Here is a 23624-nt window from a genome sequence, read left to right on the forward strand (position 1 = left end):
CAAGAGAGTGGTATCCCTCTCGTTTTTATCCCTTGATTCTTGGACTTGGACTGGCTATGAGAGAAACAGCAACATATATTGGACACCAATTTAGAGCATATGCCACCTCCTAGGAAACCTTGCCGCAGCCCTGCAATGTATTGACACTTAGCTGTTTCTATAACTTAAAACATTAAAATTTTTACATTATTTTAGTGAAATATTTATGAGTATATACACACACTTAAACCTGTTGTGGAAGACAGAATCATCAAATCTAAAGGGAACAGCATCTTAGTGAAATAAAGCATAATGGTCATGGAATTTTGATGGACTCTGATCTAAAAACAATAGATATTCTATTAAATTAACTCCTGGATAGTATACAGTTAGAATAATTCCTAATTCTCTAGTTAAGGAATTCTGTACTTAGTCAGCTCCTGTGCCCCAGAATCATGTAAGAATTGTTGACTTTTAAGAAATGTAAGTTGGACTGAAGTGAGGAAGAAATAAAGAGTAACTGGTAAGCAGCACTAAATAAATAAGGAAATGCATTCAACTGAAATTTATCCATGGGATACTGAAAATTCTTTAAAGTGAATCTGATTATAAACTTCTGTAATAAGAGACACTAAACGAAAAGACTTTTTACAAAGATGATTTTTCCCATGATCTTTTGTATGTTCTTACGTTAGCTTAATACAAAGCAAGATTTTTTTTGTCAAAAACTATACAGATGTTTGTAGAACTAGAAGTTGAATTCTGCTTTTTCAGTTCTCATAATGTTTCCCTTTCAATAATATACTTATGGTTGTTTTATATTCAAGTACTGTTGTATATCTACTTAACCGCCAGATAAAATGCCCAGGAGTCAAATTCCTGAAATGCATTTATGTGATATTTCAAAAAAGAACATTTTGAAAATCAGACAAATATGCACACATATATAAACACATGACAGAAAATTATACAAGAAATTATAAGCAGGGACTGACCCCAGAAAAAGAGTTTACATTTTATACAACATTTTGTACTGTTTGAGTATTTTTTTAATCTTGTGGATTTATTACTTTTTAAACTTAAAAAAAAAGTTCTAACAATTTAAAAAAGGAAAAAAGCCATGCAGTTCCAAGTATACATACACATATATCACAGGAAGAAAAGCTCTGTACACATATATATCCATTTATTAACAGTAGTTCTTCTTAGGAAAGAGGAGCTTGTTGGCAAGAGGTTAAAATTTTGCTTTATCTGAACTGTTTAAGATTTTAAGAATGTCTTTATTTAAAACCAACATAAGTCAGAGAAGTGCACAAATCATTTCTGTACAGGCCAATTAAAAAAACTGAAAGGAGCATAACCCCTGTAACCATCCTCAGGTCAAGCAATAGAACTTTACCAGCACCCCCAAGAGGCTTCTTGGGAAGGATTTGAAAGGTAATCCCAAGAAGTCTCTTGGGAAGGATTATGCTTTTAATCCTTCCTAGAAGTATTCCCTCTCTCCCAAAGAATATCTATCCCTTTTTACTTCCCCAAACCAAAGATTAGTTTTCCCTGTCTTTGAATTTTACATAAGTAGAATTATACAGTATGCATTATTTTGGTCAACATATGACATTCATTCCTGTTACCATTCATAGCTATATATAGTATTTGCTGTATAATATTCCATCCTATAAATATGCCTTAGTTGCTTCAATTTATTGTTGATGGAAAATTGGGTTGTTTCCAGTTTTTGCTTACCACAAGTGATTCTTCAAGAACATTCCTGTACACAACTTCTGCACATGAGTATGCAATGGAGTGCATGGGTCATAGGGAATATATTAATACATGTTCAAGTAGTAACTGCTATTTTTTTTGTTTGTTTGTTTCTACTTATATATCCCCAATACCTCAAATACAATTGAACTCCTCTCATATTCCCTCAAACACCAAGCTTTTATTACTGCTTCAGTTTTTCCTAATTGTAGAGTACTATTATTTTCCCCAAATAGCTGCTGCTTCCCTCTAGGGTAAGATTATTTTTTCCTGTCCTGCTATTGGCAAAAAAAAAGGTTTCCAAAGAGGCAGCACCAGTTCCACAAGCAGCATGTTTTTGGCATTTGCTCTGCAGTCAGATCAACATTTGGAATTGTCTGTCTGTTTCATTTTATCTATTATCATGATAGATATATATACTATTTGAATTTTAAAGGAAATATCCACATGCCTCTTGTGTGAACAAAAATAGATATGCCTCTACTTGGGGAATATCTAAATAAAATACCTATTATTAGTAAACATCAATTCCAGTGTCTCCTAAGGATCTGTAAACATATAATTGACCGCGTATTGGTCTGTGTACCTATGTATGCTTCCCTAATGGCTCAGTCGGTAAAGAATCTGCCTGAAGTGCAGGAGAACCAGGTTTGATCCCTGGGTCGGGAAGATCCCCTGGAAAAGGGCATGGCATCCCACTCTAGTATTCTTTCCTGGAGAATCCCATGGACAGAGGAGCCTGGTGGGCTATGGTCCATGCAGTCACAAAGAGTTGGACACGACTGAGCGACTTAACACATGCCTATGTAATATAAAAACTCATCTTTTAAAACTAAAACCATTGGTAAACTTAACTGGCACATTAATGAGTGCTTAGAGTATAAGGAAAGAATTTCATGTTAGCTGCAAAGTTGGCAACAAAGTGCCTGTATGTAACAAAGTACCCTATCTTCTTGGGGATGATTCACTGGACTAATTAAGGGTTTTGGGAGAAAAAGGAGTTTGGAACTGTTTTGAAGAAGGGAAATGCTAATTAAAACCTTAGTGATAATGTAAATATTAAGAAACCTGAAATATAGTAAGTCTGTGGAGCAGTGGAATCCTTCATACACTGCTGGCGCAACTATTTTTGGAAGTGGCCTGGCAATATTTAATAAAACTGAAAAAGTGCAGACCTAATATAATATTCTTCTAGGTAGTTATCTTACAGAAAATCTTATACATGTATACAAGGGCACATGTGCGTGCCTGTTCATTGCTTTGTAATAACAAGAAAACAAGAAGTAATATAAATATCTAACAGAGAAATGAATAGGATTTAGAGGATTCATATGATAGAATGCCTGTGTGCATGCTGTCACTTCAATCGTGTCTGACTCTTGATACCCCATGGACTGTAACCCACCAGGCTCCTCTGTCCATGGGTTTAGCCAGGCAGGAGTACTGGATTGGGTTGCTGTGCCCTCCTGCAAGGGATCTTCACAACCCAGGGATCAAACATGTGTCTCTTATGTCTCCCGCATTGGCATGTGGGTTCTTTACCATTAGTGCCACCTGGGAAGCCCTCATACAATGGAATGCTAGAATATGATTACCAGTATTCCATTGTATGAGCCTCTACTATGGATAAATCTTAAAAAGTAAAAAGGTGCATAAAACAGCAAATTAGAGGAGGGATATTATATATGATCATTATATTAATATAATGATGCCGCTGACATAAACTGGAAAAAAAAAGCCTTACAAATCAATAGGTATGTATCAGTACTAATATTAGATATATACAAACATGAATATTGAACAAAAATGAAAAAGATACACCACAAGTTTAGGGAAAAATTAACTATAAACACGTTTCTTCTTTCAAAAGAGCTTCTGATGCAACATTGTAAATCTGTCAGATCTTGTATTCAGAATATTTACAGAACTCTTAGAACTCAGCAATGAAAAGACAATTAACCCAAATAAAAACTGGGCAAAGGTTTTGAATGCTCATTTCTTCAAAGAAGGTATGTACATGACCAATAAGTACATTAAAAGTTGTTCAACATCATTAATGTTTCAGTAATGTTTCATTAATGTTCAGTTCAGTCACTCGGTCGTGTCCGACTCTTGGCGACCCCATGGACTGCAGCATGGCAAGCCTCCCTGTCCATCACCAACTCCCGGAGCTTACTCAAACTCATGTCCATTCAGTCAGTGATGCCATCCAACCATCTCATCCTCTGTCGTCCCCTTCTCCTCCTGCCCTCAATCTTTCCCAGCATCAGGGTCTCTTCAAAACAGTCAGTTCTTTGCATCAGGTGGCCAAAGTATTGGAGTTTCAGCTTCAGCATCACTCCTTCCAATGAATATTCAGGACTGATTGCCTTTAGAATGGACTGGTTGGATCTCCTTGCAGTCCAAGGGACTCGCAAGAGTCTTCTCCAACACCACAGTTCAAAAGCATCAGTTCTTCGGCGCTCAGCTTTCTTTATAGTCCAGCTTTCACATCCATGCATGACTAGTGGAAAACCATAGCTTTGATTAGATGGACCTTTGTTGGCATTAACGTTCAGTTAATTTAATTAATGATGTCATTAATGTTTAGAAAAATGCAAATGAAACCATACCCAGTAAAATGGCTAGAATAAAAGTCAAATAGTAGCAAGTGTTAACAAAAACCTGGAAAAATTGGAACATTCATACCCTGCTGGTGAGAATGTAAACTGGTGTATCCACTTTGAAAACAATATGGCAATTCCCCAATCAAACATGCAGCTATGCTATGACCCAGCAGTTCTTCTAGGTATTTACTCAAGAGAAATGAAAACATGTCCATATAAAAATTTGTACAGCTTTTTTATTAATAGCCCAAAGGTGGTAACAATCCAAATGTCCATCAACAAATGAATAAACAAAATGTGATACAGTGAAATGTTATTCTGCCATAAACTGTAATGAAGTATTCCACAGTCTAGATAAAAGATTAAATGCAAAACAACCCTAATTAAAGGAAAAGTTAATTGTTTTTGAGGGTCTGCTGTATGTCAGGCACTGTGCTGGCATTTTACATACAGTGTTTCTGTTAATCCTTCAAAAACACTACATTTTAGAAGAGGACACTAAAGTTCATGGAGTTTAAATAATTTGTCTAAAAACCACATTTATTAAGCAATAGAGCAGAATTTCAGTATAGAATTGTCTGATTCCAAATTCATATTTTTTCTATTATAGTGCTTTATTTCTAAAAAAGCAATTGTGAAGACAGATGGCCCTAATAGAAAGTATTTTCTGTTTATCACATATTATATTGCATACCTTGTATTCTAGCTTAGCATTGTAATTGGCTGTAACTGATTTCCCTTAATGATTCATCTGTATATTCTCAGCTCTGCAAAACGTGCCTGATGTTTAGTATTTGCTCATTAATTACTTGTCAGTTAAAAGAGTGAATGGTTAACAGATCTCAATTGTTTCTCTATATGCTGGTATTCTTACCTGAGTTTAAAAAGTCCTTCATAGGACTAAGAATTAAACTCAAATTCATTAGTTTGATAGCTGCCCTTTTATTTACAGTTATTAATCTCTTTGTAGACTTCAGCTGAAATGTGTTACATCAGCCAGCCCCTCTACAGATTGACAGGATCCAGTGAAGAACAAAGCATGATTCAAAGTTCTTAATAGTGAAGTCAGCTTAATAACATTTTGATGTTTAAGTAGTTCATACTTGTTTGTGAAATCAATTTCCTGGCTTAATTTCTTAGGAAAATCATATAATGAATTTAAATTTAGACATAATAAGATTGGGTATCTGCATTTTATCAAGGTAAATAAATCCAGAAATTAGTTGGAAATATAATTTTGGAGTTTGGGGAATCTAGAGCTATACTCAGTAGCCATTAACTACATGTGGCTATTTAATTAAAATGAAGAAGATTAAAGAAGATGAGTTCTTCATTCTCACTGGTCACATTCCAAATGCTCAGTAGCGCTTGTGTACATTTTCAGGCCATGTATAGCCAAATATAGCTACAGGCTATTATCAGACAGCACCATTATAGAATACTTTCATCATCACAGAAAGTTTTATCAGCTAGCCCTGTTCTCAAAGCCAGAAGAAAAGATTTAGGAGCTATTTAGAGACTGAACAGTAGTTAATTCAGCAAACATTTCTTCATCTTCTGTAGTCTCTGCGTATAAAAATAAGTAGACTGAAGTAAAGGGCTCATGTGTATTGTAGCAGAGTTGACAACATGCAAACAAGTGAATACAGTCATGTACCAAGTATTTTAATAGAAGGATATACAAAGTGCTATGTCTCTAATACAGGAATTACCTAACTCTGCTTTAGGGTGTCAACTTGTTGAAGGAAGAGTAGTGTTTCCTAAAGAAGGAAGTAGTTCCTCATAGGAAAATGTCAGCAGAAGTCAAGTGTGTATCAGATAGTGCTGGAGAATAGTAAATAAATCATAGGCCAGGAAATGAAGATGATGAAACTTCTGACTATGGAATACTAGATTGAACGGAATAGAGCAGACGGATAGCTGAAAAGCTATAGGGCGGTCAGTACAGGAAAATATGGAAAGTAAGAGGCAGGCAGGTGTCCAGCATCAGTTCAGGAGAAATCTTATAAACATTGTGTCCAGTGTATGTTCTTTCTCTGTCCTGTAAATTTGTGCGTTTCTCCTATGCTAGAGGGCATATCCTTAAAGCAACAGATCTGTGCTGATAAAAATAATAAAAAATTGTTCACTCATTATTGTGTTTCCTTTAAAATACATGTAGATATTACTAATAAATGACTGTGCCCTGACATTTGGATACAGTTTGGCACTTTTATGTAGTAGTTCAGATTCCAAGGTGGTAAATGTCCATTTGAAATTGCCTCACTTTAAGTAGTTAGTTGATAAGTTTTAAGTCCACTGCATTGGGAGTTTACCTTAAGAGAAAGTTTGTTTGAATGGTCTTGTAAGATGAAGTAACTTTTCAGTAACAACAATAATCTCTTATTTTACTTAAAAAAAAAATAAATCTGCGTTGGACTAAATGATACCTCAGGTTTCCTTAGCTCTGACTTTCCCCAGGCTGTATGCCCTGTTTGTTTAGAGGTATTCATGTCAGGCTTCCAGATTTCTGTTATCTGTCAATTCATCTTGGTCCTTCTCTTTCTTTCTCACTCCAGAGATGTCTTTTTCTGCTGTCTTGCTTTTTTTGAAAATTATTTCTTTCTTTAAGAAAATAATTTTACATTTGATCCTCTTAAATTTTATCTGTTTTCTTCCATAATTTCACCAAGCCACTGTATTTTTTTTATTATTAATTAGGAAATTTAAGAAATGTTCAATGTTAATTACATTTTTCTAGATTTTTCTGGTCTTCATTAGTGTATATACTAAGCATGGTTATAACTTTAATCAGGGACATTTTCATTACACTTTTTTGTGTTACATTTATGTACCATTTTGTATTAGTATTTGCATGTATCATCATGTTGTTGTTAAGTCGCTAAGTTGTATCTGACTCTTTTTCAACCCCATGGACTGTAGCCCTCCAGGCTCCTCTGTCCATGGGGTTTCCCAGGTAAGAATACTGGAGTAGGTTGCCATTTCCTATTCCAGGGATCTTCCCAACCCAGGAATTGAACCCACATCTCCTGCATTGGCAGATGGATTTGTTACCTCTGAGCTACCCGGGAAGCCCATGTATCGTCATAGCCTACTTGTAAAGTCTCCATGATATGGCATTATTTACAGTCATTGTCAACTTTAATCTGCCCTTTGGTGGTAGCCATCTTATCCAAAACATATGTTTCAAGCCTATGTTTTTTCTGTTATTCAGGAAGTAATATAAATATTAGTAGTATTTAAGTTCAGAATACTTAATGCTCAATAGCTGTATGTATCTCTGTTCAAAATGGTAAGAGAGCTAGAAGTTAACTATTGGCAAATATTCAGGCAGTTACTTTTATCAGTTGTCCACTCACCCCCTGTTGACAGTATTAACTGAAACCAGGCATTAAAAGCATTTTCTCTAAAGAATGACAAAAGAAAACTGCCCGGCTGATCTGTCCTGAGAACTGAGTGAGGTCTCAAGAATGGCAGCATGGATACGGGGATGTAAGAAATGGAAGAAGCTGAGTGGAGAAGGGAACCTATTCGGTAATTTGACAGAGAGTAGTGTAACTGTCAGATCCGAACTCTGGTTTTTTAAAGGGGTTTAGGAATTGGAAGGTCAGCAGTGCAGTGTCTTTTTTTATTCCCTTACTTTTGGCTTAAGTCTGATCTCCAGAAAAGTGAAGTAATTAATTTTTTCAGCAAATGTGTAGTCCCCATTTTCCTTCCCTGTTAAATAGCATACATCTACTCTCTTGCAACGTTTAATATCTTGATATGCAGATTTGATCTGCTGTTCTTATAATTAATACTTCTTCCCCTCATTTTAAGGTTATTCTGGTACAAGTTAACCCAGGGGAAGCATTTACAATAAGAAGAGAAGATGGACAGTTTCAGTGCATTACAGGTAAGAATGGTAATTTATTATCTTTTGAGACAAGACTAAAGTTTATGATAACATAAAAGTGTCATATGCTTGTGGTTTCTTCCTTTCTTTCTGACTGCCACCACACCAAGGCATGAACTTTGCAGACTTTATGGCTTAACTATTGTAGTAGCATCCTAATTTGTCTCTTTCCCAGGGTTTCTTGGTTAATATACTGTAATGGTCTTCATGTCACTCCCCTGCTCAAAAATCTTTGGTGAATCCAGTTCAGTTTCCTTAGTCTTTTTGAAAGATCATTTCATCATCCTTGCTTGCTTTTTTCCCACTTTCCTTTCAATACTGTTTTCCTTTAGTCCTGCTAAGTTGGCTTATCTGCTCTCTCTGAACCCTTTTTATATTGAATACTTTCTGTACTGTTCTTATCTACAATTTATCCATATCACCACTACCTCCAGCCTATCCAAGTGCTTCCAGACTGAGCTCAGATCTTATCTTTAAAAGGTTTTTTTATAAAGACCCATCATTATGTGTACTCATGTACTGCTTGGATGAATTACTACATAATTCTTGTGTAGTAAAAGAATTTTGGTTGTGTAAGTTCCAGCATTCATTCTAACTGAAGAGTCCTTGATTCCAAAGTAACCTGTTAATTAAACTAAAATCTTAGTTAATTTTGGAAGTGAGTACTCTGAATGAGAGTCCTAAATTTAACAAATATACCTGTGCAGAGGCACATTTCAAAGAGTAATTGAGCTAGTGAATAGTTATTGCTCCTAATAGACCTGTATAAATAGGATGCCCACTAGCTAATTTACTAATTCAAATTCCTAATGAAATAAACACTTGTAAGAGAAACTTCCACTAAACTTCAAAATTTATAGAAATAATGATGCTGTCTTTAGCTTGGTACATAAAACCTTATTTAATAAAAATGTTCAAGGAGTATTCGCTTCCTTCTGTTTTGATTTCTTAACAACAAAAACTGTGTCATTTTTACTTTTGATTCTCTGTGCTAAAATAATGCCTTTTGCTTAGTAGGTGTGCTGTTGATATTTATTAAAACTAACTGCTAAAATATTTTTAAGTATATTGGTATGCTTGTTTGCCTTGGTAACTACTATGTACTGAAAATATATTTTTATACTCAGAGATATTTTAGTGCCTTAGAGTTTTCAATATGAGCACCAATTAAGATTGCATGGTAATATGGAAATTTTAATGTAAAAATATAAATGTAGTGAGCCATAAATAATGCCTAGATGTTAATCATTTAGCCAAATCCTGGATTTCTGGCTATTTTTTTATGATTTGACTCTCACGTGTAAAAAAAATTGTTAAAGTGAATTCAGGTTTGTTGAAAGCAGTAGCGCACCTTACCTCAAGAAGTCAGGAGCTAATCGACAGTTCCCCGGTGTGTTGATTCCGCGCCCCTTCACCCACTAGAGTTAGTATGCCATTGATGCTACCTCTGCCTCTAAATCTCCCTGCTTTCCTTTTCGTTTCCAGGTAGCTCTGACCAGCTTCTCAGTAGTTACTGATGTGTGTTTCACCACTGTTGCTGCTGGTGTCACTTTCTAGTCTGCCGGTGGGAGGTTACTGGACTCTTGGTGCTTCTGCTGCATCTAACTCAGAGAGTGACCCGCACTGTTGCTCCTGGGGCAGTTATTGTCAGCACCGCTGTTCCTGTTTGTCTTCCCTTTACTGCTGCTGCTCTTGATTACTGCTTTTCTGCTCTCACATTCTCTCCTCATACACCTGATCTTGACTCTTCCTGCCTTTATAGGGGCTTCTGATGTTAGGGAACGTTTGTCCCCACCAGGAAGTACCACTCTGTTCTCCATGTGTTTTGGGATTATGGTGAGGATAAGCACACACGTAGTCAGCTCTTTGGTATTTGCCATCTCCTTTGCAGAGCATTTTGTTAGTAAGTCTCTCCTAAACTGAGCCACATGACATTTAGGTCCTTAGTAAAACAACATTTTGTTAAATAGTTACAAGCTCTGTATCCCAATTATCCCAACTCTGTTACCCTAGAGTGAGTTCTCTGCACTCCAGATGTTGGCACTTCTGGCCTCTGTGTTCTAGTCTGAATCCTTGTGCTCATTAGGTCTGTTCAGAATGCTTTTGTCTTTATAGTTTTACCTTTGCTAGTAGTAGCTCATAAATGAAAGCATATACAGAATTTTCCTTTTGGCTTCTTTTCACTTAGTATAACAAGTTTGAGGTCCGTCCATGTTGTTCTTGCATCATTAGTTCGCTCATTTTTATTGCTGAGTTGTGTTACATTGCATGAACACCCACATATTGTGTCTGTTTAGTCATTTGTTGAGGGACCTTTGAGTTGTTTCCAGATTTTGGCTAACATAAACTAAATGGTTGCGAATATTCGTGTTTTAAATAAGGGCCGTTTTCTCCCAGGATGTTTGTTGGGGATGGGAGAGGAAGATTTCATCCAAGGAGGACCCCTAGTGACCTGCTATGATAATCTAGAATCCCTGAGACATGTGTACAAACTACACCTTAGGCCCCGTGAATCTTGTTAGATTTGTCAGATCTTTGATATTAAAAATGCCTGAAATTTATTAGAAGTTAAGTGTCTGTTTTATATATCATGGTCACTATATTGTTTGCTATATTACTGTAACTCACAGAATGAAATATAATTTTTCTTACTAAATTCACAATAAAACTTTAAAGAAATATTAATAACAAAATGTATGAATTACTTAATGGTGTATTTTTAAAGGTACAAGTCTGGGAGTAGGTCAGCCTGGGTTCTGGGACTAGTGGGTGGGAGTTAAAGGAAAACAGATTTAGCTTAATATGAGGAACAACTTTGTAATAAACAGAGCTGTCAGAGAGACTCAGGAGCAATCAGTTTCCCATCTGCCTTTGTAGGTGGTAATGCATCTACTGAGTCTTCACTTGATGGGGCCATTAGCAGGTTTAATTTCTCTTCAGTGGATGGTTGGAGTTAATGCCTTTAAAGGTTCTTCACAAGTCTAAAATGTTCTGATTCTATATCCTTCAGTAGATTACTTAAATTCTGCCCATTATTTTGCACATCTGTGAAATGAGGATGCACTAATGTGAATTAGATTCAACAATTTTTCTACCAGCTCTCAATTTTTTAGATATTCATAATTATGGTAATATCTTATGCCATATCTTAAATTTATTTTAATAATAAGTAGATCAGGCTTCAGCAATATATGAACTGTGAACTTCCAGATGTTCAAGCTGGTTCTAGAAAAGGCAGAGGAACCAGAGATCAAATTGCCAGCATCCACTGGATCATCAGAAAAGCAAGAGAGTTCCAGAAAAACATCTATTTCTGCTTTATTGACTATGCTAAAGCCTTTGACTGTGTAGATCACAATAAACTGTGGAAAAGTCTGAAAGAGATGGGAATACCAGACCACCTGACCTGCCTCTTGAGAAACCTGTATGCAGGTCAGGAAGCAACAGTTAGAACTGGGCATGGAACAACAGACTGGTTCCAAATAGGAAAAGGAGTATATCAAGGCTGTATATTGTCACCCTAGTTATTTAACTTATATGCAGATTACATCATGAGAAACGCTGGAGTGGAAGAAGCACAAGCTGGAATCAAGATTGCCGGGAGAAATATCATTAACCTCAGCTATGCAGATGATACCACCCTTATGGCAGAAAGTGAAGAGGAACTAAAAAGCCTCTTGATGAAAGTGAAAATGGAGAGTGAAAAAGTTGGCTTAAAGCTCAACATTCAGAAAATGAAGATCATGGCATCACTTCATGGGAAATAGATGGGGAAACAGTGGAAACAGTGTCAGACTTTATTTTGGGGGCCTCCACAATCACTGCAGCTGGTGATTGCAGCCATGAAATTAAAAGACACTCCTTCGAAGGAAAATTATGACCAACCTAGATAGCATATTCAAAAGCAGAGACATTACTTTGCCAACAAAGGTCCGTCTAGTCAAGGCTGTGGTTTTTCCAGCCGTCATGTATGGATATGAGAGTTGGACTGTGAAGAAAGCTGAGTGCCAAAGAATTGATGCTTTTGAACTGTGGTGTTGGAGAAGACTCTTGAGAGTCCCTTGGACTGCAAGGAGATTCAACCAGTCCATTCTAAAGGAGATCAGGCCTGGGTGTTCATTGGAAGGACTGATGTTGAAGCTGAAACTCCAATACTTTGGCCACCTCATGGGAAGAGTTGACTCATTGGAAAAGACTCTGATGCTGGGAGGGATTGGAGGCAGGAGGAGAAGGAGACAACAGAGCATGAGATGGCTAAATGGTGTCACCGACTCAATGGACATGAGTTTGAGTAAACTCTGGGAGTTGGTGATGGACAGGGGGGACTGGCGTGCTGTGATTCATGGGGTTGCAAAGAGTCGAACATGACTGAGCGACTGAACTAAACTCAGATCAGTATTCCAAGAATTTTTTAAAAGACCACTGATTATCTTTGGACTAAGGGCTTTTTTTTTACTACAAATATGACTGAACTACATGAAGTTTTAAGGTATATGGAAATTATAATTAACTCAAGTCCAAACCATATGTAGTAGTCTCTTTACCATATGATTAGCTGTTATTTACTTTTTTCATAATTTAACAAACTAAATCATGGAGAAGTTATATCTTTTATACATTACTTAGGAAAGCTTAACTACCCTTAGGAAATACTCTAAAAGTATAAGTAACTATGTGGTGGAAATCCACTATTAAAAAATTTGTCCTCTACATTTTTCCTTCTAAAATGAAAATATCAGTTTCGCTGCTGCTGCTGCTGCTACTGTCGCTTCAGTCGTGTCTGACTCTGTGCGACCCCATCCCTGGGATTCTCCAGGCAAGAACATTGGAGTGGGTTGCCATTTCCTTCTCCGATGCATGAAAGTGAAAAGTGAAAGTGAAGTCGCTCAGTCGTGTCCGACTCTTAGCGACCCCCATGGACTGCGGCCCACCAGGCTCCTCCGTCCATGGGATTTTCCAGGCAAGAGTGCTGGAGTGGGGTGCCATTGCCTAGAGAGGCTCAAAAGACTCATTTTGAAATATTAATGAGTCTTGTTTTTTAAAATGAAACATAATGGATCATCCATTCATAAATTCAGCCCATTTTAGGTTAAGTGAATGATTCATCCTGAGTACTTTGTGTAATAGTCCCAGATTGTCCCTAAATGCTATTAAATGTTACTTTTCAAGAGAAACTGTGTTATATATGACTTGGTTAAGAGAACACTGCAATGTTTATGCTAAAAAAGGAAAATTCAGGCAAATTAAGTTGTCTTCAATTCTTTATGTTCCTAATGAATAAAATATTATTGTTAAAGTTGTTCTCTTGAAAATAGGAAATCTCAACCAGTTCAGTGAGTTCTGTTTTTTTTTAAGTGATAAAAATTTCAATTAAAAAAACTTTAATGAGTGGTGATGGCAAAAGGAATGTAAGACCTAGAAATATAATTGCGTAAAATAGCTAGCAAGGAAATGAGAATCTTAGTCCTAGAGCCATAAGAATCTCAATTCCACCACAGCCTCATGAGATTGTAAAAGGACTCCAGCCTCTAAATGAGAACACACCCTAGCCAGTACTTTGATTTTCACTTTGTGAGACCCTGAGTAGAAAACCCAGTTTATACAACACACGGATTTATGAACTACAGAACTGTGGGCTAATAAATGGGTGTTTCTTAAAACCACTAAGTTTGTGCTAATGTTAAAAGAGCAATAGAAAACTATGACAATTATAATGTGAACATTTTTTCTCTCATGCGTCATGTTCAGAGGTCTGTTAGTATTTGTATGGAGTTCTTTGCCCTATAGGTAGTGAAGGAACTCAGGTTACTTCCATCTTGATCTGCCATCCCTAGAATATTACACTCGTCTGCATGATCCATGGTGGCTCACCACCAATGTTCATGGCCCAGACAGAATGGAAAAGAGGAAGAGAAGAAGAGATAAAAGATATGCCCTCTTTCTTTAAGGACATACTTTGGAGATTATACAGGTAACTTATGCTCACTGGCCATAGCTTAGCTGCTCACGTCTAACTAAATAAGAAAACTAAAAGTTGCCTTTGGATGAGGTGCCCATGGATCCAGCTAACACTCAGAAGATTATTACTATGGAAGAAGTGAAGAACAAATACCAGAAAACAACTGATAGATGCCACAGGCTATTTTAAATAATAATAATAACTGAAAATCTTCAAAGATCCTCCAAAAAATAATTACAGTGTTTGCTTACGGAGTGGTGGTGCATAAAATTGGGAACAGGGATGAAGGGAAAGTTTTTCTTCTCTTCTTTTTTATACTTTTTCATTTTTGAATCTTGTAAAATATAAGAATTGTATATAAGAACCGCCCCCCTTTATTTTTACCCAAAAGATACTTGTCTACCTTCCCTCAGCCACATTTTACCTGTCCCAATGTGATTAGTATTTCTCCACTGTTCCTCCTTGTCCCTCTTGAGATTTTCATCATTTGGAGTTTGTTTAGTCAGTGACCTCAGCCCAGTGGAGGCCATGTCAAATATATATATACACACACACACATATATATATGTATATACACTGCATATACATATATATATATACCTTAAGTGTATAAGGTATTTTTAAGTATTTGATACATTCTGATATATTTTACAGTAATAGAAAAAGGTCATTCTACTCTGTTGTCATCGCACATGCACAATATTTTAACTACTTTTTAGGCCATATCAGTACTTATTTTGTGAGTTTTTAATTATAGCAGAGCCTTACTACCATTTATAAAGTTGAAAGCATGGAGTAGTACATTCTGGATTTGAAATACCTATTTTGCCAGTTGACTTTCTAATAAGTTGAGTACTGTTTGTATGAAGCAGCTTCTTCCTAAATGAGGAAACCAAGGCTGATGATACTGTAATTTATCAAATGAATCTGACTAGCTGTATAAATTGGGGAAAGTGAAAATGTTAGTTGCTCGGTTGTGTCCAACACTTTGCAAACCCATGGACTGTAACCGCCAGGCTCATCTGTCTGTGGAATTCTCCAGGCAGGAATACTGGAGTGGGGTTGCCATTCCCTTTCCAGGGGATCTTCCTCCCCCAGAGATCGAACTCGGGTCTCCTGTATTGCAGGCAGATTCTTTACTATCCGAGCCACCAGGAAAGCCCTTGAAAAACTGGAGAAATTTTCACAAATAGCCACATTAGAGAGCTATACTTTCTAACTGGATTTGATTAAAACTTGTCACAGAAATCTGTTTAAGTATGTATTATACCTAACTGACGGAGAAGGCAATGGCACTCCAGCACTCTTGCCTGGAAAATCCCATGGACGGAGGGCCTGGTGGGCTGTAGTCCATGGGGTCGAGAAGAGTTGGACACAACTGAGTGACTTCACTTTCACTTTTCACTTTCATGCACTGGAGAAGGAAATGGCAACCCACTCCAGTGTTCTTGCCTGGAGAATCCCAGGGACGGGTGAGCCTCGTGGGCTGCCGTCTATGGGATCGCACAGAGTCAGACACGACTGAAGCGACTTAGCTGCAGCATACCTAATTGAGTAGTTTCATGCCCTTTTGAGCACGTTACTGTGAAAGTCGCTCAGTCGTGTCCAACTCTTTGTAACCCCATGGACCATAGAGTGTATGGAATTCTCCAGGCCAGAATACTGGAGTGCGTAGCCTTTCCCTTCTCCAGAGGATCTTCCCAACCCAGGGATCAAACTCAGGTCTCCTGCATTGCAGGCAGATTCTTTACCAGCAGAGCCACAAGGGAGGTCTTTTAATAAGCACATTAGTCCCACATTGATTTGGATTCAAATTTCTTTACAGAAATGTTATTTTCCATATTTGTTTCTGTAACTACAAGTTTGGCCTTCCTAAAGCATGACTTTTTTTTATTACTATGCTAAAAACAAACTAAAAAACCTTGCCTTCTTTCATTTCATACAGCATAGGACTCTTAGCCTTATTTTCTAGGCACTCCACCAACTCATTCCAGTCTTTCTTTCTAGTTTTAGTTTCAGAAATTTCTACTCCAGATATACTAGAATTAGTAGATACTCCAGTTTCTACCCCTGGAGAAGAGCATGGCCACCCATTTCAGTATTCTTGCTCGGAGAATCCCCATGGACAGAGGAGCCTGGTGGACTTCAGTCCATGGGGTCGCAAAGAGTTGGACACAACTGAACGACTAAGCACAGCACCAGTCTCCATATATTTCTTACAGAGACCCCTCTCATACCTTTGTTTACATTGCCCCTTCATTGAAAATTACATAAGAGTGTGCATTCACATGTGTACACACAAGAGCTTTCTGAATTTTTTGCAGTTCTTCAAAACGCAGTACAAACTAGTTCCCCATCTCTTGAGATTCTTTCTGACCACCCCAGGGTTAAAAAGTACTCCTCAGTTTCCTTTTCCATTCATTGTCTGGCCTATATCTCTAACTTGGCATATGTCTTTTATTGATTTATATGTCACTTACTGGTTTTTGTCTTTTTTCTGTTTTAGAGTCCACCACTAATCATGTAATTGAGTTCTCATTGTCTGACAGCATTGTGGTGTGTACAATTAATCTTACTTAAACCTTAACAGAGTGAGAAACTTGGGGTTCGTTAGTCTCATAGCTAGTTACTGAAAGATCTGGGACTCAAAGGAAGGTCTTTCTGGCTGTAAAGATTAAAATTTTCATCCCTTCACCAAGGGATCAGACTCAACAGGGAAGTTTAAACATGCAGGTGTCTAGACCCACATTAGCCTTTCTCAAATGATTATGGTACAGACTATATTGTGTCTAGATCTCCTTTCCTTCCCCGTTAGTACCTGGAACTGTCCCTTGCATTTATAGAAACTGTAAATGTTATTTGACTTATTTTAGGAATAAGCAACAAAGTTGTCTTTATTTCCGCACTTATTTCTAACTGCAAAACCAATGCTCTATAGAACTGCAAGTAATGGTTAAAAGGGCAGAAAGTGACTTATAATTTAATTAGCATGTATGATACTATCTAATGGTTATTGAACAATTACTGTACCAGTTACTTTTGTAAACATTCTGAATGTAATTAATCTATTTAATTCTCCTATCACCCCTGTGAGATAGCTATTACTGCCTTCATTTTATGGACAAGAAGACTGAGACCTAGGTTAATAACTTGGCCAGTTTCGGGTGACTGAACAGCTGAGCTGGGACCTGAACTCTGGTAGTCTGGCTGCAAAATCCACACTTTACAGCCATTTCTCAAACATAAGTATCTGAGATGGCACTCTACTCATGACTTAACAATAGTTAGCTTCTCTCAACCACATACTTTTTTCCGAAATATTTTCATATATTTACTACAAGTCATTCAAAATTCTATTCTAGAAACGGGAGTGTCTTATTTCAAAAGATCCAAAACCAAATTACTATACCCTAAGGACTTTATAGATTCATCTCTGAACCCTAAGACCAACCCTATCAAAAAGTACAACATAGCTTTATGTATGTTGTACTACATGATGCTAGGGGGAAAAAAACCCTCTTACTTTTCATTGTAAGATATAATTTTTTCCTCAGAGCACTGAGAAAGCATGTTTCATTTCATTTATTGATCTTCGAGGAGAGAATCTACCATAAGAAATTTAAGGAGTAAATAGTACCGTATTTTATATATTGGGATTCCCTGGTGGCTCAGACAGTAAAGTGTCTGCCTATAATGAGGGAGACCCAGGTTTGATCCCTGGGTTGGGAAGATCCCCTGGAGAAGGAAATGGCAACCCACTCCAGTACTCTTGCCTAGAAAATTCCATGAATGGAGGAGCTTGGTGGGCTATAATCCATGGGGTCGCAAAGAGTCAGACATGACTGAGCGAATTCAAACTCTCTAAATACTAGAATTTGAAAAGGTTCTTTTTCATTTATACTTGAGAAAGATCTTAATTTTTATTACCCTAAAATGATGGGGATGGTTGACAGGAAGATTTGTATCTTTCAATTCTACCTTCTCATCTTTTGGGGAAGAAATTTTCATCAGTTGGATTTAAGTATTTTTGCTAAAGATGATATTATTAGAGTGTTGATTAAGCAGTCTAACTTAGTATGGTGTAAGGTATATGCCTTAAACTTTAACCTGGGGCAAGGTGTTCTTGTTAAAATACCTTTCTGATTAACTGAAAACCAGAAAATCTTTTTCCAAATCGTGTAACTGAAAATATTTACAAAATAAACACTTAAATTTAGCCTTAGTGAACAGAATGTACTGAAAATAATTTAGAATCTTCCAGTGCCCTAAATCATTATAAGCATTAAAACTGTATGGTGGTAGAGCGTAGATTATTTAGAAGATTGAGTTGCTGAGTAAATTGCTGAGTCTAGATTAGGATATTAGGTTTCATTTAAAAGCCATTCTTTTATTTAGCAAATTATTATGAACTCAATATGAACAGTTACTATTCCAAAACTCTGGGGATTTACTGGTGAGTAAGATAGACCCTATCCCTGCCCTCCACAAAGTTTGTGATCTCATAGGGAGATTGTCAGTAACATGAGACAAGGGCTGTGGTGGAGGAAAACAGGAAGGGTGCTATAGAAGCTCTGGTAGGAACATCCAAACCAGCCCAGCGACTAGGAAAGACTTCCTGAGGGACACACAAGGATAAGCTCTGGTTTTGCTTTTTATTTCCCCAAAATGGAAGATTAAAAAGATTATTAATTAGTAGTTTTGTTTAATCAGGACTTGAATCTTGAAGTCTCTTTATTGATTATACATTACTGAGGGTGTCAACATAATTAGCTTTTTTGTAATAAGGAAAAATATTACTTTTAATAAGTACATATGCATCAAAAGTAATTTGAGCACATTTCCTTCAAGTGCCTGCCCCTCTGTGGTAGGATTATAGGAATGTCTTTCCTTGTTTATGTTTTCTGTATAACTTGATAATTTTGATGAATATTAATTGCTTAAATAACCATATAAATGTTGTAACTCTTTTAAAATTTAGTCCTGATTTTATTTTATAAAATTTAGAGTTTGGGTTTTTTTTAAGCTGAGACCCTGAGCTTATTAAGGAAAATGGTGGACCATTTTGGTGCAGATAAGTGATTTTTTAACTAGTGAAAGCTAAAAATATGGGACATACCAAGCTTACAAGTATATAATATTAGTAATAGTCTGACAATTTTTGAAATCAAGGGGGTGGAAAAAAGAAATGTGTAAATTTGATACCATAATTTAGAACTGGCTTAAAGAATTCTGACATTCAAATGGACAGATGTGAACCCAGGGCAAAAACCATTAAATGTTGAGGATTTTTGTCAGCCCCAAAAAAGTACCAGTATAAGTAAGCTAGTCCGTATTTATGAAAGGAGAAGTGTTTGTTTGGATCCCCTCTATTTAACCAAATCATTCTGTGAAGGGATGCTAGAAAAGGAACACGCATTTACTACAGACCTACTTTGTGCTTTGCATTCTTTTTCTTAACCTTATGTCAGAATGTCTAGAAAGATCACTTTCCTTATTAAAAATAAAGACCAGACTCTCTAAAGTTAGCATCACTGGAAGGATCTCCTGGTGAGAAGAGCAACTGAATACAAACTGATACAGAGAGTTATCTTATTTTAGCCCTGTAGTGACTGCAACCATGAATTTGGACTCAGGAAAGTGTTAATTAAGCAGTCTAACTTAGGCATAAACATTTCTGGTTTTTTGCCCCCAAAGCGTAGCTGGGACAACACAAGGCTACAATCTTCAATGAACGTTTATATAAAGTTATAAAGAGACTACCATGAATTAATTATATAATCTGATTTATATATCCTTTTACCTATTGCAGAGACTGTCCCAGGAAAAAGAAAAGATCTTTTCTGGTTCCTTTCTTTATATGGCAACAATATTGAATGTGATTTTTAGTACCTACCTAGATAATAAAGGGCTGGATAAAATCATTCTTTCACAATTCTCATTTTCCTGTGTCACAGCAGCTAACACGAGGCATAATTTCATATCTAGTACAGACCCTTCTTATATTTATAAAAGTATGACTTTGCCTCTGACTGTGGTTATGGTGTTATATTAAGGCACATCCAAACATGCTGCCATTAACCGTAAGAGTCAGGCAACAACATAATAAGGGTGGTGGGAGAAGTTTTCCTTGCAAGTCTGTATTAGTTTCTCTAAGGCTCCAGAGGCAAAGTTACTGTCTGCCAGAGTCATAATTTTAACATACGACTCTGATCTCAAAATATGTGCAGTAACATTATTTAAGGATGTTGATTCACTTTTAGAAGGTGAACTTTAGTCAAATCCTGTTCCCATTATTTATGGATCAGCAAAGTTCTCTTGTCTTTGACATCCTCTTCTGCTTCATTTTATCATACAATCCCTCAATTTTGGGGGGAAAACTCTTTATCATTACAATGAAAGATCATATTTCAATATTTTACTTAATTTTTAGTCTTAATATGTTGGAATTTCTCACCATCCTGTACTCAGTCTCCCATGCTTGGGTGTTGCCAGAATACAGAAGACATGATACCTAAAAGTGTGTGCATGCTCTCTTCCTGGAAAGAGAATTTGCCCAAATCTCTAACTATTCTGAAGAACAGCTCATTCTTGACAGCCATTTGAAAGACTTAGACCCTGCCTCACAGCATAGTGGGGAAGAAAGGCAAGTAATCTACAGTTAAAACCGAGAGGGTGATATGTACTATGATGGAATTCAGTATCCTCAGATACATATTGGAGGCCAGAGGAGACATACCTAACCCAGCTAGGAATATTTGTTGAGTACAGTTCAAAGGGTTGCACGGAGTCGGACATGACTGAGCGGCTGGGCACACACATGTGCAGGAAAAAGCTTCCCAGGTGGCACAATGGTAAAGAATCTACCTACCAGTGTAGGAGACGCAAGAGATGCGGGTTTGATCCCTGGATAGGGAAGATCTGGAGGAGGAAACGGCAACCCGCTCCAGTATTCTTGCCAGGATAATTCCATGTACAGGGGAGCCTGGCAGGCTACAGTCCTTAGGGCCACAAAGAATCAGACACGACTGAGTGACTGAGGACACAGACAGGCACGTGCAGGAAAAGATGATGATTAAAGAAATAGTTGTTTAGCCAAGAGGAAAAATAACTGAGAAATATCTTAGAAGTAGAAGGAATAGCATGTGCAAATGCATAGCACAGAGAAATTAGAGGAGACTGAAAAGGTATGAATAAAGAAATATCATGAAAAAGAAAAAAAAAAAGAAATATCATGGAAAACAGAATACACTGAGGAGTATCTGAAAATGAGACTAAAAATGGAATAGGTGCTCAGTCAACCTGAAGTCAAACCCACGTCTCTTGCATTTCCTGCATTGGCAGCTGAATTCTTGACCAATGTGCCACCTGGGAAGCCCCATAGGGTGTGTTACAAATACCTTTATAGCATGCTAAAGAGTTCAGGTGTTATCCTGAAAGGAACAAAGAGCCACTGAAGGATTCATTTTAAGCAGGAAAATAGCAACAACAAAAGCAAATAAGTAATAAGGATAAGACCTAGGCACTCAGTGTGGAGGGTAAGAAGAAACTAGAATGATTTACAGATTTCATAGTCAGTTGAGCATAAAGATAAATGACAGTGTCTTTCACTGTGCTGCAACATATACAAGGAAGAGAAAAAGGTTTGGGTAGAAGGATAGGGATGATTAATTTATTATTGAGCATGTTAGGTTCAAAATGCTTTTTGGTTTTATAGCTCTTTCTCATAAGAAAGGTTTGTAATGTGTCTTAGGGCTCTCCAGGAAGTCCCAGTTTGATAACTGTTGGTAAGGGTGTGTTGATAAGAATGTAAATACAAACGCTGAGATTTGATAACTTGAAAAACAAATTCTCTTTGATATAGCTATTTCACGTCTAGTAATTTATCCTGTTGACATACTGAAACATCTATTAATTATGTTTGTGCAGAGATGTTCATTACACCATTGTTTGTAATAGCAAAATATTGAAAATAAGTTGAGTATCAGTAGGGAAATAGTTAAATTATGGGACATTGTTATGGTGGAGTACTATGCAGCCATTAAGAGACTGGAGCAGCCTGTGCATATGCCCACATGGAAAGCTTTCCGAGCAAACTATATTATTAAGGTGCAGAACAATGTGTGTAGTGTACTGTCACTTGTGTTTTTAAAAGAGTAGACACATAATTGCTTTTGTATGCATTAAATACCTCTATTAAGATTTATACACTCGAAACTAACACAGCATGGTTAATCAACTATACAGCAATAAACGCAAAACTAACACAACAGTGTAAATCAGTTATACTCCAACAAACACTAAAACAACAACAACAACTCACCAGCCTTTTTTACGTTCTCATAAAAAGCACCATTAGTTGAGGAAACAACATAAAAACAGGTGCCTGAAAGCTTGGGAAAGACATGGTTTCATGTTAGCCTGATTATGTCAAACAGTGATAGAAGGAAACACCTCCAGCTCTCATCTCCTTCCGGCCTACCAGTTCTCCTGGGAAGTGACAGTCCTTGAGGAGAACATGAGAAATGAGAAGGAAGGGTGATGCTTTACGTGTAGAGACCAAGTTCCTTTTCAGAAGAACTGAACGTTGGAATGTGGCACATCTCCAGGGGTAGGTTCTGTTCCTGTTACAGGAGATGAAATCTCTAATTCCAGGTGGGTACGCATAATTCAAAGAGAAGGTATTTTGAAACCTGATACATGGTTATTCTTAATAAGCTATGTTTTCCAATCTATCTGTAACTATAAGAAATTAATATTTTGATGCCAATAAAACTGAAAACAGTAACTGCTCAAAGAGGAAGGTGACGGTGGGAAGAAGACTGAGGGAGCAGCAAACTCTGAGGCCACGGTGTAGTGCTTCAGATCTAAATCTGAGTGTTGTTTGTTAGGCATGCGTTATATAAAATACTTAGTGGTGGTGTAGTCTTCAAAAGATTGGTCTAAAGAGCCTGGCTACGGAGGCCATTTTCGAGATAACTCATGTGGCTGTCGGAGCCTTAACATATGTTTTAAAGGTCCAGACCTTAAACCACAGAAGCTGTGAGGAAACTTAAAGATAAATATAGAGTCTATATGTGGGAAATCTATAATTAAAATAAAAAAGTTAAACTGTTGTAAAAAGGACTAACACAAGCCTCTTCATCGGCAGCAGTCCTGATTTAATGCAGTCTGTACATGTTGGATGACGGGTCTGCCCTGCCATGCAGGCACTATTTTTTTTTTACCTCTGTGGCCTTAATGTTTGATCCTGACAGGATTTGCGTCACTGATCCATATCACTGCCTGTGTGATGTCAGCATGTGGGTGTGCAGTTAGTGAGACCTAGTTAACCTCATGTGCTGTAGTAAATCCCAAGCGCTGTTTCCTACTAGGATAACAAAGAATGATTCAGGGTTGTTCACATTGGACTGGTGCTAAAAATAGT

The 23624-nt window shown here is 37.0% G+C and overlaps 1 protein-coding gene across 7 annotated transcripts in view; it reads left to right on the top strand.

Moving 5' to 3' along the window:
• The window catches only part of FNDC3A (fibronectin type III domain containing 3A), a 112906-nt gene that overhangs the window by 31901 nt on the left and 57381 nt on the right, over positions 1 to 23624 (top strand). For all 7 annotated transcript variants that reach the window (XM_019971291.2, XM_070800093.1, XM_070800096.1 and 4 more), the window contains one exon: positions 8166 to 8241. In XM_019971291.2, the coding sequence (XP_019826850.2) occupies positions 8166 to 8241 (76 nt within the window). The remainder of the gene's footprint in view (positions 1 to 8165; positions 8242 to 23624) is intronic.

The sequence above is a fragment of the Bos indicus genome, chromosome 12 (assembly GCF_029378745.1).
Source record: "Bos indicus isolate NIAB-ARS_2022 breed Sahiwal x Tharparkar chromosome 12, NIAB-ARS_B.indTharparkar_mat_pri_1.0, whole genome shotgun sequence".
In the NCBI taxonomy this organism is placed as follows: domain Eukaryota; kingdom Metazoa; phylum Chordata; class Mammalia; order Artiodactyla; family Bovidae; genus Bos; species Bos indicus.